The sequence below is a fragment of the Eublepharis macularius genome, chromosome 2 (assembly GCF_028583425.1).
Source record: "Eublepharis macularius isolate TG4126 chromosome 2, MPM_Emac_v1.0, whole genome shotgun sequence".
In the NCBI taxonomy this organism is placed as follows: domain Eukaryota; kingdom Metazoa; phylum Chordata; class Lepidosauria; order Squamata; family Eublepharidae; genus Eublepharis; species Eublepharis macularius.
Window position 1 is genome coordinate 29,773,891 of NC_072791.1, and position 17,763 is coordinate 29,791,653.

Consider the following 17,763-nt stretch of genomic DNA (forward strand, 5'->3'; position numbering starts at 1 on the left):
CCTGGTTGTGTGGTTCCAAACAAAATGGTGGACTAAGATGAGTCACTGTTTGATCCAGCATAGCAATTCTTACTTTACGTTCTCACATACAAGTAAATATAGCATCAGTCCTACATATAATCCAGACACTTCATAGCCTGCCCTGGCTCTCTCTCAGTGTGTGCAGAAGGGATTCTCATATTCTTCCAAATGTATTCCAGGTGTATTCACATCTTTTTCTTTCCCTTCTACTCAATATGTACCTATTAGTGCATTTCTCTCTCACCTTTCCATTCTACAGACTTACAAGACAGCAAAGGAAACAATAATAAAGCCAAAGCAATAAAAAAATAAAAAACAATTTCAAACAAAAAGAGCCAATGTTTTAAATGAAGCAAGAAACTTAGGGAAAAAACAAAGCAATGATTATGCCAATCTGAATATTTTCTAGGCCAGAAAAGCCTGGTTTTAAGAATGAAGCAAGGTGACCCTTCTTAGTATGGTTTTGTAATCTTGGTGCCACCACAGAGCAGGCTTTGCCTTGAATATCCACTGACCATACTTCAGGGTGTGGACAAATGTGGAGCTGGGCCTCCACAGGTGGCCTGAATAATAATAATAATAATAATAATTCTTCTTCATCATCATCATCATCATCATCGTCATCGTCATCAACATCATCACCACCACAATGTTCTATTTATATACCACCCTTCAGGACAACTTAACACCCACTCAGAGCAGTTTACAAAGTCTGCCATTATTATCCCCACAACAAAACACCCTGTGAGGCGGGTGGGGCTGAGAGAGCTCAGAAAGAGCTGTGATTGACCCAAGGTCACCCAGCTGGCTACAAGTGGAGGAGTGGGAAATCAAACCTGGCTCTCCAGATTAGAGTCCTGCCATTCTTAATCACTACAACAAACATCATGAGGGTACAAATGGTCTTTAAGGCACTCTTTTCTGTTAAGGATTTTAAAGTTCAAAACCAGCACCATTTTTAGCGAGCTTCTGTTCTTTACTTCCTGTGAGATCAGTTTTTTTAAAATGAATTTTTCACAGCCTAAAAGATTTCATATCACATATAGTCTCTATTAAAAATGTCTCCATTCATGCTTTTCTAGAATCTGGATGGTATGAGTCAATGGTCTTCAATCTTTCCAGACCCAGGCTAGGGTTTTTTTCCCAGGAGGTACAGAGTACCAGCACTTCTTTTAATGAGTACTGGCACTTCTTTTAGGGTACTGGAATCTGTTGGGCATTTGGGACTTGGGCTGAGAGAGGAGAACATCATGAGTACCGGCATCTCTTTTTTTTAGGAAAAAAGTACTGCCCAGGATCCAGCATTAAGCCCAAGACAGCTGCCTGGGATCTATGAACACATGAATATATGTTGCATAACATCACAGTCAGACATAACATCACAGACAGAAAGAGGATCCAGCATCTCTGGCCCTGGTTATGCAAAAAAGAATCCTCTGCTGCAGAGCAAATTTGCCTCACTGTGGTGTTGCATTTCTCAGTGTGCGACAAAGAAAGGCAGGACACACGGTGTCTTGATCTCTGCAGAGTTTCAGGTGGGTCGCAGTGTTGGTCTGCAGTAAAAGAGAGAGATTCAAGTCCAGTAAACCTAAAAGACCAAGGAGATTTTCCAGAGCAGAAGCGTTTGAGTGTCAAGCTCCCTTTGTTAGATACGAGAAGGAATGGAGATCCCTGAGTCCTTATATCCCAGTCAGAAGGTGGGAGGGATGTTGCAAAGAAGGGAGTCAGGATGTACGGGCACAATGCAAAAATGTAATCAGCCCGATTAGAGCAGGGGAAGAAATGCAGAAAATTAACATCTATCGTGAGATAAGAATCCGACAATCCTATTCAGCCCTAGGGGGGCAGGGTCCACTTGGAAACCTACAGATGGTCTCTGTGGCCCACCTGAAGGAGCCGGCCCATGCATTTAAGATAGCTGGACTAGAGATACATAGGTTTTAAAGCTCAGGTTTCTATTGGTAAGAAGTCCTACTCAGGGTACAAAGCTCACTGTTCTAGATATGTAATGTTAGCAGGTAGTATTTGCCTAGAGCTGCTTTGCAAGCAGAATTTTACTAACCTGGCTAGAATCTGATCCTCCTGGCCAGAACAGAAAGATGCAAAACTAGGAAAGAAAAGTATCTTCACCGTGAGTATACATGCAGTTAGTGTGCAACGGTGTGTTCAAATGTGCGTGTGCTTAGATACATGCTCATGGGGCTTCTTTAGGGAGGGTAGGATAGGACCCTCTGCAAATGATGATACTTGGCCATTAGGTGCATTCAACGCTGGTTCCCTTCTGGGGCCAGATTAAGACAGGCTGAGGCACGAAATGAGTCTGGAGATCAGTTGTAATTCAATGCAAACTCCAAGCCTCACCTGGAGTTTGGAAACCCTACCCAGAAGTGATGGGACCAGGGAAAGTCTGGTGAGGTTGGGCACCACACCACCTGCATATGCACAGCTGTGGCATCCTCAATGGCCTGCTCACGTCCTGGGCTGAGCGAGTGTTGAGGAGAGGCATGGTGCATCATACATTCCTCAGGTCACTAGTCCTCTAGGCTTTCTCCTGGTGGCCACAGCAGCCAGTCCGCCCCTGCTTTGATGGTGGTTTCTTATAGCTGTTTTGAAGGCAAACATAAAGGGAAGTTTGATCGTTTGGATATATTGCTAACCAATGGCTGGCCTCAAAGGCAGGGAAACAAAGCACACAAGGGGAAGAGGAAGAAGCGGGAGGATGGGCTTGCTCATGCTCACAGCATTGTTCAGCATTAGATGTGGGTATAGACAAAGCCTCTGTGTTTACAAGGCCCACTTTGGGAAGCCAGGTGTCTCTTACCATCTTATAGTATAATCAACATTAATTAAATAGTGCAGGAATCTGAACTACTCCACTTAGTCAGGGATGCCCCAGACACTATCCAAAGTGCCCATAAAACAAACACAACTACATTCCACACATCTGTCTCCCCCCAATAAAATCTCCTTGCATCTGTTGTTTTAAAGCAGCGTCTGTAGAACTTAACTCATTACTTCCTGTTTACTCCTGCATTCTGGGAGGAGAGAAGAGCATAGAGAAATCATCAATTGTTGCATTTCTGTTCACCACCACAAGTGTTGTTGGAAAAAATATTTTTCGCAATCAGAATTGCGCGTTTTTGAACATTAAAAGAAAAAAGAACAATCACAGTTGCTGCAAAGGAACTGAGGAGTACCTAAAGTAGACGTCCCTGGCCTTATTGAACCTGTGGCTACAGTTGGAATTTTGAGAACAGTTAGCAGGCACCAGAACAAAATGGCTGCCACGGTTTGGGGGGCGGGGGGAGGAATCAATCATAAAACGACTGGCATGGGGGGGGGGTCAAGTCAGAATTCTAGGCAGGTTTCATAAAATGTTAGGAGGTTCCAAGCCAAGCATTATCCTATGATGAAGGCAGCTTTTCTTCAAATGGGTGTTCTCTGAAGACAGAAAAGTGATGTCTTGAGGGCTCTTTTGAAGCAGTTCCTGCTCCAGTGTGGTGGAGCAGGACTAGTCTTTGCTTTGGGGAAGAAGCAAATGGGCTGTAGGAAACACATTGATGGATACTAGTAAGGATCTGTTCCAGTATAACTGGAGAGTCAGAAACTTTTTAAAAAAACAGAGGCAATAACAGGATTTAAAGATGCAGTAAAACTTCCAAGAGCACATCTGAATTCCTGGTCGTACATGAAACGCACTGAACAAGACTAAACAGATACCAACTGCATAATGAAATATTGATTTCAATTACTAGCCGTCATTATTTATTTAACAGTGCTCAGGCATATTTATTTTGGTTTCCTACCATATATCTTCCTCCGTATTTTTTTTTAAAAAATGGCTGTTGCTGAAATAACAATGATGCTCGCTCTTCCTTGCATAACTGGGTCTTTATATCTTGTCCAACTACCAAAATTCCACCCACCCACCCCTGCAACACTCTTTCTTTTGTAGCAGCACCATTGTGTTGGTCGTTTTTGATTTACTGGCAAACAAAAAAAGACCATTTCAAAGGTCTCTGACTTAAGGAAGCCAGAAGCTGCAGGTGAATTTTAAGGCTTGCAGCCAGGGTTGCAGTGGGAGACTTGGGGGGGGGGGGGAGCGTATGGGAGAGTCCATCAGCAATGGCATGATGCTACTTCTGAGAAACCCTGGAAGCAACATCACACCTCTCTAGGAATTACTAGATTTTATCGTAGAGTTTTTTGGCGATTCCTACAGATTTGCATGACTTCACGTTTTCCAGGAAGGGACATTACACTGTTGCTGATGGCAATTTTTAAAACATTTTTCTTTTCCCTCCCAGCCACTGAAGTTGGCATATGGCAACCCTAACTGCAGCTCTATCCCCGAGACATGTTCTCGCCTGATAAAGTCTTCCTTATTTCAGTGGCTCTTCCTTCCAAATGAGTCTGCACAGGCTTATAACTGATAGCAACTCCCTGTGGGGCTGGGCACCATGGACTGAACTAATGGTAGGTACCTTTGCCCTCATTACAATCACATGCTCATTATGAGAAGCAGGCTTGCAGGCTGTGAAAAATTCATTTTAGGGTGGTGCCTGGGAAGGGTGAAGTTTGGAGAAGGTGTGATATCACTTCCACACTCTAGGAATTTCCCTATTCTCTACAGTAAAGACCATAGAGACATGTAAATTCCTAGGATGTCACCACTGAAGCCATTTGTTTTTATTGCTCTTCAGTTTCTTGAGGGTAGGGAATTGGAGCGGAGGAGTTTACCCACCACAGGTGAGCAAATGGAAAGCCTAATGGGAATCCACTACTTCAGCTGGGGCAGGGTATTGGTTCCCCAAACCTCAACAAGCCTTAAACAATAATTAATCAGAAAAGTTCAGATAAGAACACCAATGCAGAATGTTCTGTCTGGGCCTGATCCTGCATAATAGGCAACTTCCACCAGATACCTCCCTCCCTGTAGCCATTGAGTTCATGTGTATGTGTTTGTGGATTGTGCAAACCCCCAAAGTGAGGAATCTAGCCTAGCAACTTTGTCCAAAGATAGAGAGGAACAGTATCAGGGGTACTTAACAAAAGGCATCCATGACATTCCCACAACCTCCTATTACACAACACTTCAAACAGCACCAGCATTAGTGTGAGGAGGATAGTTTTAAGTGGGTACCCATGTTGGTTTGCAGTAGAACAGCAGGATTTGAGACCAGTGACACCTTAGAGACCAACCAGAGTTTCAGGGTGTAAGCTTTCGAGAGTCAGAGCTCCCTTTTTCAGACACCTGATGATAATTAGACATGTGCATAATGGAGGAAAAAGCTGAAATTACACACAGAATTTGCTGATTTAGCTTGTTAAAATCTTCTCTTTTTCTCAATGAAACAGCAAACATGTACCTACTCCCCCTTTCAAAAACAATCCCGACTGCCTCCACAGCAAAAAGAAAACATATGGAGAAAACATAAGTCTATTTGAGGGGGCAGAATTCAGCCAATCATTCTGCCTGCCTGCCAACACGTGAGTGATGGAGAAGATTTGCAGCAGGAATGCCCCATTTTGCAGTGGAACACTGAGCATCAAAAGGAAGGATTTGGATTTGCCCCTCACTGTGGGAACAAAACTGCAAAGCACAAGGAACAGGCAACAGCAGAATGTATAGTTAGTAAGTTATTGGTGCTATAGAAAAAGAAAAAAGCAAACACGAAGCAGGATTGTTTTTAATGTTGCTGCACTGGTTGGAGTGCTCTCTTAAGTGGGAATGCCCCGCTGCTGCTGCTCCACCCGTAAGACCTCGCCTTCTATGGGTCTGTCGTTGGGCGTGTGGGGCTGGCTTGAGGAAAAACTCAGTGGATCAATGGTTTACACTAGGAGGGGGACTAATGGTTTTTGATTTGATGCTCTTTTTGGTTAAGTGTGAAAACAGCTGCCCCAGAGTCTCGTTTCCCCACCCCCTTGAAAACAACTGTGTGTGCATATGCGCATGTGTGGCCAATGCGCACGCAATGGACCTAAGTTCATGAAAATGAAAAAAAGCCCCCAATGGATCAGTTCCAAGCCAGCGCCAGCCAAACAAACTAGTAATGGAATGGAATTATTCTAGAACCCCTGGAAACTGAATCTTTCTTGGTGCACACCCCTAATGATAATATTGTGAAGAGGCTGTTTTTCAGTAGACAAAATATTATCTTCTGAATGCTGGGAAGCCACTATTTTCCTGACCCACTTCAAAACTGGATCCTCCGAAATAAAGGAGCCAGGACTGTATATTCTCAGCTCACCACAAACGGTAATCTGTAAAAGCCCCAAGACTGGAAAGTGCACTGAAGCAAAGTAACTAACCTCTAAATTTAGGGCCCTTAGGCTGGGCCATTATTTTAATGAATTCTTGTCTTTTCCAGAATATTATCTAAGGTTGTCATTTGTGTCTTGGAGAATTTCTGGCGGTTTCAGTATGTTGGGTTGGAAAGGGTAGCATTGGGTATGAAGCTTTGTGGGGATAGTTCACCCTCCAAGGTGTGGTACCTTCATTTCATTCTCACGATGTATTTCCCAGAGAAATAGTGACTGGTCCCTAGGTCACTGAGAGTTTCATTGCTGAGGGGTGGTTTGAACTGCTGCCGAGACTCACACTTGCTGAATGAGGTAGCAATATGATAGCAGAGCTTTGAGAATAAATGGATCGTACCATTCCAGACCACAGGTAGTGAATTCTGGTACTGAATGTTCACTTTTTTTTCAAACCTCCAACTAATGTACTAATAGACAAGCACGGGGAAAAGGTTCTATATCCTCTCTTTGCTTGTGGTGCTGATTCGTCTGTTTAGTTTCAAGTGGGTAGCCATGTTTGTCTATAGTCAAAGAGCAAGATCCAGGTCCAACAGCACCGTAAAGACCAACTAGTTTCCCAAGGTATGAGCTTTCAGACGAAGAGAGCTTTGACTCTTGAAAGCTCATACCTTGGAAATCTAGTTGGTCTTTATAGTGCTATTATACCCGGAGCTTGCTCTGCTTACAGGGAAGCTTTCCAAAACGTGTTCCCCCACTCTGCCCCCCCCAGTCTCCTGCATGAGTGAACCAGGAGTGATGACAGCTGATTTACCCAAGTGATGGTGTCAGAAGCCCAGGTGTCAGAAGTCACTTTGTGTTCACATAGCCTTGTGTTTCAAAGAGGCTGTTACACACAAGGCACAGTTGCTCTGCTAGAGTAGTAAAGGGTTGTGTAAGTGCAAAGCCAGTGGGGAAAATGCCTTCACGTAGCTGCTGTCACATTGAAATCAGGGTATTGATACAGAGACGTGACTTATATTTAGGCAGCACAAACACGAGATCCTAGCGTGGGAAGTGTTTAATTGGGAACCAGATTTGGAATGGACATCAGGCAAGAGATGTTTGGAGAAGAGAGAGAGGCCACCAAACTAAGGTTGCCAATTTCCAGGTGGGGGCCCAGAGGTCTCCCGGAATTACAGATCTCCAGGCAACAGACATCAGTTCCCCTGGAGAAAATGACTGCTTCAGTGGGTATACGATATAGCATTATATCCTACCGAGCTCGTGCCCTCTCCAACCCCCAGAGACTCCACTTCCAAACTCTCCAGGTATTTCCCAGCCAGAAATTGGCAACCACACTCAGGCCCTCGCGGCTGTTTCTCTAACGCAGGCGGGAACAGCGGAAGAAGCCCTTCGGAATTCCTCATGGGCCGAAATCCCTCTTCCGGGCCTTTTCCTCGCCGCTGCCGGAGCCCGGGATGCTCCCAGAGCCTACAGGTTGGCGAGGGATAAATCACGCCGCTCCTCCGCCGGCGTCCCTGCTTCTCTTCGCCCCTCCCTCCCCTTCCCCGCCTCGCCTTGCAAATCCCCGAAGAGGAACGAATTGCGGAGCTACCGGTACATTTTGAAAGGGGAGCCGCTCCGGGCGCCCCCCGCGCGCCAATGCTCCCGCGGGCTGCGCTTGGCAGGGCCCGGCTTCGGGAGCTGCTCCTGGCCCCTCCAAGCGTCGCGCTCGGGTTTGCTTGTTCCAACCCGCCTGCCCCGAGAGAGGGCGAGGAGGCGGGCCGGCCGGCCTCCCCGGAGGCGTGTGCATAGCACGCAGCCCGCTTGCCAGTAAACATTAACCAGGTGCTCCGGTGTGGCTGTGCCCGCCGCCTGCATTCCGGACCCCAACCCGCGCCTGCGCCACGCCGATGCCAAACCTGGCAGTCGCCACCTCGGGAGCCTCCGGCGTCGCCTTCGCAAACTTGAGCGGCCCTGGCGAGGGCGGAGGCGGCCAGAGGAGCCGGGCTCGGCTGCCTCCCTGCCCCTCACCTTGCGCGCCGCCCCTCTTCCCCTGCGCGCTGCGCCCTCCTTGCCCGCCAGCTCGCCGGGCTTTCTGATCCCGGCGCCTGAGCGCTCGGGGGCTTCGGCGCTGCCCGCCCGGCTCTGCCCCGGCCAGCAGCCTGCTGATCGCGCCCTCCGCCGCCCGTCTCGCTCCCCTCCCTGCTTGCGCGGGTGAGAGGCGCGCCGGGGGGAGCAGCGAAGCGCTCCCCTCTTTTCGCAGCGGCCGTGCGCTTGGCCGTCCCTGCTGCTGCCGCCTGCAACTCCATGGCTGGGCAACAGTGGGACTGGTTTCAGCGGGAGGAGATGATCGGGCAGATTAGCGACATGCGAGTTCAAAACCTCCAAGGTAAGAGATTGCTTTCCCTCCCCTTCCCTCTTCTCTGTATGTCTAGATGCGTGTGTGTGTGTGCGCGTGCGTGAAGATCAGAGCGCTTCCCTCGCCCGGTTTGACTGCCAGATGGATTCGATTTGGGGGTTTAAACTCCGCTCCTTCCTTCCTCCCTCCCTCCCCTCTCCTCCAAGTCCGTCTGTGCATTGTGTGCGCTTTCTTTCTCAGTTGCTACGTGAACAGTTGTGTTTGGACGGGCCCACCATGTGTGTGTGGCATTTTGCATTTATGTATAAGAGTATACTCTGATCTTGGAGAGCGGTTTGAAAGTGAATATACACATCCACATATACATGTGTTAGGAATACAATGGGGTGTGCAGGGAAACTGAGTGTGCTTGGAGGGCTTTTTAAAATGACAGATGACTTAAAATAGCTTTCTGCTGTTGCTTAGTACTTTGCGGAAGGCATTGTGCACCAGAAAGTTAGTGTGTGTGTGGGGGGGGGACGGCTTGGTTTTTGAGCTTTAGAAAAGGTCCGCCAATCAACAGTTCAGGGTGCTTAAAAATAAGGGATGAAATGAGAAAGTGATGCAGTGGGGAAGAAGACAGTCCACAGTTCACTAGTGGGTAAAGGGCCAATTTCAAGAGATCCTGTTGGCTGCCCTTTTGTTTTCTAAACTTGAAACACATTGGTGGATGATCTTAATTCTGGAAAAAACAAAGAGTCAGGCTGCACAAGACTGAATTCCACCCACTCCTGCTATAAGTGGACTTTCAAGGTGTGTGCTGTGATTTTTTTTAGAGATTATCTTGGTATGCAGTCTTAGCTGCCCTGGTTCTAAATCCAGTCATAATTGTCAGTTTTGTCACTGGATGAAGGAAACGTGCCAAGTAGATTTGTGGATGAAGATAAAGGGCGGCAAGGAAAGTTCTGAGATGTTGTAATAATTTGTTCCTACATTCAGTGATTGCTTCCTCCCTCAGGTCATGTTTGATGAAGAAACAGTTTCCCATGCCTTATGCTAAACAAATGGAAAAGTCCATGACAGAATAACTACTGTTTAGAACTGGCAAGATCTCTAAACTCTGATCTTGGGGAGGGGATTAAAGGTGATTTTAGAGTGCTGTGATAATTTTAAAAGCTGATGGTAAGTAACTTTAAAATAATCAGGTCCCAGTTTATTTATATCCCATGCAGCCAGCATGGTTATAGTGGTTAGAGTATTGGACCAGGATGTAGGAGACGTGGATTTGAATCACCGTTCTGCCATGGAAGGTCTCTGGGTGCCCTTGGGCCAGGTACATACACTCTCAGCCTACCTCAAAGGATTGTGAGAATGAAATGGAAGAGGACAGAATGATGTTGTAAGATGCTTTGGGTCCCCATTGGGGAGAAAAGCAGGGTATAAGTATCTAAAATTAAAATAAATACATTCATAAATGTCCACAACAGCTGGCAGTGTTTAATTAGAAACAACAATACGAGCTAAAAACATAATTGCAGGAAAAGTAAATGGCACGGTTAGCAAATTCAAAGAATCGTCAAAAGCCGTATAAACCAGATCACCACCAGCAGCAATTGGTGAATGGATTTGAGTTAACTCAAAGGCTGTCTGCTGGGCACCTGAATGCCAGAAAGGAAGGAACCAGTCAGATTTCCTTATGGAGATCATTGGTAGTAGAGTGTTTGAACAGTACTGGGGAAATTCTGGCTCAAATCCCAGCTCATCTGTGACGCTCACTGGATGACTTTGGCCCGGTCTCTTTTTCTCACTTTCACCAATGTCGCAGGCTGGTTGGCACCTGTGTCGCAGGCTGGCACAAGAGAGGAGGGGAGAATCATGTATGTCACTCTGAAATGTAATAGATACAATTCTCTGTACGCTGTTCAGAAGACCCACCTTATAGCCACCACCATACTCGGGGTAGGGGCACATGAAAATGGCCTCCAAGAAGATCTTCATTTGGGCAGATTCATATGGAGATCTTCCTGGAAGTATGTCTCAAGGTTGTTTTAGATGGAGTATGTTCTGGAATGTGTGTGATTAACAAGGGCAATTTGTGGTGGTATCAGTAGTTGTTGAAGAAGCATTCGTCGTGCACGGATTCACTAGTACTGATGTGTGGTGGGAAAAAGGGTGTTTGGGACAATTTGATTGGTTTCCAAGGATCTGTTCTGTGGATGTCCAAAGATTTCTGTTCATCATCCCTGGGCTCAGAGGTTTTTATGCTACCATGCTGCTGCACTTGGGCTGGATCCATAAGTGCTCCTCTACTGTTGGACTAGTTTCAGGTAGGCACCTTAGAGACTAACAAGATTTTCAAGGTATAAGCATTTGAAAGTCAAAGCTCAGGGTATCTGAAGAAGGGAGCTTTGACTCTCAGAAGCTTATACCCTGAAATACTGCGCTCAAATCTTGCTGTTTTACTGTTGGAATGGATACGTACGCCAGTGGGATGGCACTTGCGTTAGCAGAGGAGGGGGGCAAATTTGTGCATTACTCCCCCCCCCCACTGCAGACCCCCATGCTTTCATCACCTGTGCTATTCATGGGATTCTCTCCTGACAATCAGAACAGCATTTCAGTGGGCTGCTACAGGAAGTGGAGAAGCCCTGTTCTGTGAGGTTTGTTCCACTCGTGGTATTTTGGATCCAATCCCTCGTTCATTGTGAAACCGGCACACGCTCCTGGGAATTCATAGGTTATTATTTCTAACAAACATGACATGATTTTTTTGTCTGGAATAAAGAGGTGACTAATCAAAGGCCTCTGATCTTTCAAGGTTTGTTAAGTTCTTCATTTCTCCTTGACTGGTTCACCTCTTGAAACAAGAAACTGAAGTGAGTTCAGATCAGATGTTATCACCCCGGGATAGAAAAGGTGTAAATGGACTCTGGTTGTATCTGTTTGGATCTTCTCAGTTCATGGATTAAGTCAACCTGAAAACTCAGCATGTGTGTGAACGCTCCAAAGTTCTTCCCCTGTTCACAGCAACAACATGTTTTCAGCTGCTTGTGAGCTACAGGCCTTATTGTAATCTTTGTCTTCTCACTCCTGTATACTGTTCGAATTAAAATTTGTCTTCACGTATATATCGATGAGAAGATTTTAATTCAAAGATGGATCTAACTTCCTTGAGGTAGTAGAGGTAGTGGAATTTCAGTCACATGGGTTGCAATCCTACTTGGAAGCAAGCCTCAGTAGGGCATACAGATAGTTCAGTAATGTTCGGCTTTAAGATAATGTTTTCCTGTTTTAATGGAACTCACCATTGCATTAACCTGCTTTGGTTGAATGAGGTTTATGTAACAAGAGTAATTTTACAAATGCCAGAAGTCACCTTAAAACCTAGTTCAAAAGTAAGATAGGAGAGAGGATGGCCAGAAATAAATTGAAGTGAACAGAATTGGGCCTAGCCATTCATGGACGTGTGCAAGGCACTGATTTCCTAGTATAACGTAAGTGCAGAATAGATTGTACTTTTTTGTTATGAGTCATTAGGCTTCAACTTTGGGCAAGGCTCAGCTGGCTCAGATTACCTGCTGTTTAGGGCCAAGATCTTAAGATTGTGGAAAATTTAAAACAGAAGATGTACACAGCAGCTCTTGCAGCCCGTGTCTTGGGATTTCTAGGGATTTGCAGGGAGGTGGATCCTGGGGAAAGCCGGTTTTGGAGAGGGAAGATACTTTAGTACGGTATAATTCCATCCAGTCCACCTTCCAACGCAGCCATTTTCTCCAGGGGACCTGATCTCAATTGTCTGGAGAGCAGTTGTAATTCCGAGAGATCTCCAGGCATCACCTGGAGGTTGGCAATCCTACTATTCATCTTAATGTCTTCACAGAAATAATCCCATTGGATTCAGTACATTGATTAATATGTCAGTTGTAGAATTGCTTATGCTCTGTTTCTCCATTTCTTCAGCTCTGTATTGGATTACTGCATGTATTACAGTTCTCTTCATCAGATGCATCAGTTGCATCTGACAAAGAGAGCTGTGGTTCTCAAAAGCTTATGTTACAGAAAGTGGTTAGTCTTAAAGGTGCTACTGGATTCTTTACTATTTTGCTAATACAGACTAACACGGCTAACTCCTCTGGATCTACGCACGTATTACATGTTTATTGAAATGTCTTTGATATTGACTCTACTGACTCACACTGTGTAATCCACCTTGAGTTTCAGTGAGAAAGGCGGACTATAAATAACATAAATAAAATAATTTATATCCTGCTCCTCTGGAATTTGCCTGAGGGAGATTGTTAACCTTAAATGCATAATAGTTGAGCATGCCTATCTGGGACTGAAATTAACTTTTCCAAACAATTAGTCGCTTTCTTAGGAGGTGTGCCGTTCATATTGAAATGCTAGAGCATTTGTGCTGGATGCCCCAAAAATACAGGGAGAAGCCATAGCTCAGTGCTCGGGCATCTGCTTGCCATACAGAAGGTTCTAAGTTCAATCCCCACCATCTCCAGCTAAAAGGATCAGGTAAAGTAGGTAAGCCCTGGCCTGGATGGCCAATAGTAGCCGCATCTTGTCAGATCTTAGAAGCTGAGCAGGGTTGGCTCTGATTAGCAGTAAAATGGGAGACCACCCTATGGAGTCGCCATACGTTGGCTGACACTTGATTGCACTTTACACACAAAGACAGTAGGTGAAAGGTCTGTGCCTGAGACCCTGTAGAGCAGCTGCTAGTCAGTAGCCACTATTGACCTTGATGGACCAGTGGTCTAAGACAGCTTTGTGCGTTCAATCATGTTAATAGGTTGCAGCTAGATCCTGGCGATGTTGCCCTAAAGGAGAGTTGATGCTGGTCAGATCAGACAGAAAGGTATGATGCGTACTTCGAAAACAAATTCCACCAAGGGACTCTGCAGGATTTACTGTCTGAATGCAGTTTGGCTCACAATCTGATGAAAACAGGTGTCTTCTTAATGAGCTACTGTGGAGTGAATCAAGGCAGAGATGACACATTTATTGTTTCTAGCTAATAGAGAAATGAAACTATTCCATTATCATTTGGTACAGAGGAAGTATTTCCAGCAAAAGTTATGTTTGCTCATTGAGCTTGGCTTGGCAGGGACTCTGACAACCAAAGCTAACAGTAAAAGAACAGCTTTGTATGCAGGGAAGGGAAAACAATTTATTTAATGTACTACCCCGATCTTTTTAATCAGCAGTTGACATTAAACTGAAACATAGCTGTGCCTTGTATTAAAATAATAGGTTTAGGAGTACATGTCATTATCATTAGGCACCGGCAGCAAATGCTTTTAGTATAGCTACAAGGCGTGCTGGAAAAAAATTGATTCCGTTGATGGGAAGTGATCTAATTTCTCTTATATAACATGCCTTCCACCGTTTTGCAGAGGAAAAAGGGTAGGCTTATGCCATTTTAATTAGCCTCAATTCTAAACACACTCACTAGGGCATAAACTCCCGTGAATTCAGTGAGATTTGGCTGGGTTCACGAAATGTGTTCTTTGGGGCTTTAACATAGCAATGAGCAAATCTCTTCTCTCCTAGCAAGTCCACTGCACATTCATATTTGTATCTCATGTGTTTGTATCCTACCTCAAAATACGATTGCATAATATTAAAAAAACCAGTCTGTAATTAAAAAAAACCTTTATTCAAACTGCATCTACTGAGTGAACCTGCCATAGTTGTTATGAAGAAATTCTGGAAACTCGACATTTGCGAGGCCCAGGAACTTTTTATTTGTTCAAGTTCTTCATTTTTACAAATATGCTGACATTCTAAAAGTGTACTATATGTAGTTATCTGTCTGGACATTAAAAATAAAATATATGAAGCAGAGGTCTGTCAGCTTTAAAAATGAGTCATATTTGAGTATGTGTGTATTTTTCCAAGTGTTATTGACATTCTGATATGTGATCTATTTTTTTTTAATCATCCACAATTAAGTCTCAGCAATATCATTGCTCTGCCGTATCTTGGAAATAACCAGTAATTGCACCATCCTTTTCTACTATCTTTCTACAGCCTTCCACCTTCTAAAAACAAAATTTGCAATGTTTTGTAAGAAGCATTCTTTTTCTTCCATAAATTACCAGCCATTCTCTCTTTCTCCCTTTTTACAGCTTTGCTGATTACTTATCAGTACTCTCTGTGGTATCAGTGGCTAGCAGCTGTGGTGATGAAAGAGAACCTCCATATTCAGAGGCAGCAACTCTCTCTGAATACTTGCACTAGAAGGCAGTGTCAAGCGAAGTCCTTGGCCTCAGGGATCTGTTTGTTGGCCCTCCAGGGCATCCGGTTGGCCACCGTGTTAAATGATATGCTGGACTAGATTGACCACTGGTCCATCCAGGAGTGATCTTCTTGTTTTCTTAGAAGTGTTGGAACATTTTGTCTTTAACCTTTGAAAAATATTTCCAGTATTCTTGTATATTAAATTGCTGCAAGTTGTGTAAAAAAATCAACATCTTAAACATAGCATTTCCCTAAAATTGCATTGCTTATTTATAGGTTGGATTCTGCAACTGACTTCCATTAGGTGCAATACTTTTTCTCATTTATCTGAAGGAAGTTACATGATACAACAGAGCTACAATAATTCTTGTGGGCGTTAATGCTAGTAAGTTCTAGGTAACGGCACTAAAACATGCAAGTTTTATGCATGTTTTTCTGAATTGCTGTATTAATTGAAATTGCTGCATTTCCCACATAGATTTACTTCTAAGTATGTGCCTTAGAGACAAACAAGATTTTCAGGGTCAATCTTTTGAGAGTCAAAGTTCCCTTCTTCAGACACGAGTCTGAAGAAGGAAGCCACTGGACTCTAATCCAACTGCCCGCTTCAAGGACTGAATGTGGATCCTTCCACCTGCAAAAAGCCGATATTTGGCCACTAAGCCACGGTCGCTGTGAAGTGAACATGCATGAACACAGGACTTTGCCTTACACTGAATTAGACTATTGGTCCATCAAGATCAGTATTGTCCACTTAGACCAGCAGCAGTTCTCAGGTGAAGGTCTTTCACATTGCCTGCTAATGTCCCCTACTGCCTGATACTCTATCACTGAACCACACCCCCTTCACAAGTGAGTGGTGAATAGCTACTGAAGGACCTCTGTAAACTGGGCGAATGCGCAATAAAATAACCAATAAAGTTTACTGGAAATCACTACTACAAGATGTTATGATGCTCACAGGTTTATGTAACGGATTTTTACCTGTGTCTTCACTAAGCTTTCACTATCCTAGAAAAAAGATTTATCTTGACTCTTGCATAGCTTTTAGCAATTAGGTTAAGACTTGTCAAACAGGAGCTGCTCTTTGAACAAGTTCTATTTATCAATACATTATTTATAGGATCCTTCTTGCTTTGCTTTTACTCATCAAAATACACAGAAACCTTTCTAAAGTTTATTTATTTCCTTTACTGAAATACTCTAGTCTTTTAAAGAAGCAAGATATCAAAACATATAATGATTAATTTAATTTAATTTAATTTAATTTATTGGATTTATACTCCGCCCTCCCCACATCAGCGGGCTCAGGGCGGATAACAACACGATTTAAAACATATTTAACTATCATTAAAATTATAAAAATACTACATCTGATCATTAAAATTACATTTATATATATATATATATATATATAGAGAGAGAGAGAGAGAGAGAGAGAGAGAGAGAGAGAGAGAGAGAGAGAAACAAGGCAGCACATAATTTGATTTGGACGTTCCATACAGCAGTTCTTCCCAGAGCAAAAATATAAAAAGATGATTAATATAAATCCTACAAAAATAGAACACAGAAAAGCAATAAGAATTAGGTTTGCTAACATTTCCTAATTAAGTCTAAGTTTAAAACAATCAGAGTTTCTATGAAGCATTAAGATTCCCATAGCATACAAATACAAAGGTAAGATTCTCACTTAGATTCTCATGAGATTTCTTCCAGTCAGAACTCTTAACATACTGGCTGCTTCCACAGACGTTGGATAATGTACTTTCAATGCTCTTTATTGATCATTTGGAACTGGATTTTCAAGTGTGAAACAAAAAAATCCCCTTCCAAAGGATTTTTAAAGTGTATTGAAAGTGCATTATTCAATGTGTGTGGAAACAGCCACTATCTGAATTTGCATGTTTTATAGGTTATCTTATGCAAATATCTAAGATTTTTTCATGTGATAGAATAAACAAACTATGATTGGTTTGATGCTTAATTAAATATTCATATTTTTTATTGTATAGCCTTCTAATTAGCTAAAAAGTGACATTATATCCAACTTGCAAAACAACACTATAAATCTGTAAGAAATGACAAAAAAGTTGTTGGTTGATCGCCATTGGTCCATTCTGTGACTGGACAACATTAATCTAAATAAAGTCCACTATTTTTAATTGGCTGTCAAAGATGAAAGCAACACCTGTTTTAGTTACACAACATTCTGAAAAAACTCAAGACAGTTCATGCAAAATACAGATGTTCACTTAGAATACAAGTGTATTTGCCCTGTATTGCTTTGTGTAATGTGATACAAGCTATATTACTGCAACATTTAGATGGATTTAAAATGGGGTTGAATAGATTTATGGAGGATAGGCTGATCGTTGACTCTGGCAATGTTTGATTGAGCTATCCTGATATAGAGGATTGAGGCCTGCAGTTCTTGATGCTGTTGACAGCTGCTCAGATTCTAAACGGGGCAGCAGAGGAGTCTACAGAACCAGGAGGCAGTGGAGACTGGAGAAGACAAACTGAGAGCGGAACTACAAGTGACAAAAGGCACAGGTTGGACACTGGTCAGCTTCCCTCAAGTTTTGATGGGAAATGTAGGCATCCTGGTCTTGCAGCTTGGCTCTCTGACTGCTGTCCAATGGACTTTTCAACTGTCACTTGTCCAACATTCCGCCAAGCTGCCTACATTTCCCATCAAAACTTGAGGGAAGCTGACAAGTGTCCATCCTGTGTCTTTTGTCACTTGTAGTTCCGCTCTGAGAGAAGCTGGTGAGCTAGGAATGCAGGATTGGAGAAGGAGATGATCAGAGAAAAGAGGAGAAGAAATAGTGCAGGGAAAATGTGCATGTTGTGGAAGTGGAGGACTGTGGTGGTCTTTGTACAGAGCTAGAAAGGACAGATAGGCT

General features: G+C 43.7%; 1 protein-coding gene across 1 annotated transcript in view; it reads left to right on the plus strand.

Moving 5' to 3' along the window:
* Positions 1–8,129: 8,129 nt before the first annotated feature.
* Positions 8,130–17,763, plus strand: part of CLMN (calmin) — an 81,567-nt gene continuing 71,933 nt past the window's right edge. The window contains exon 1 of the mRNA XM_054971361.1: positions 8,130–8,653. Coding sequence (XP_054827336.1) covers positions 8,572–8,653 — 82 coding nt within the window. The 5' untranslated portion in view covers positions 8,130–8,571. The remainder of the gene's footprint in view (positions 8,654–17,763) is intronic.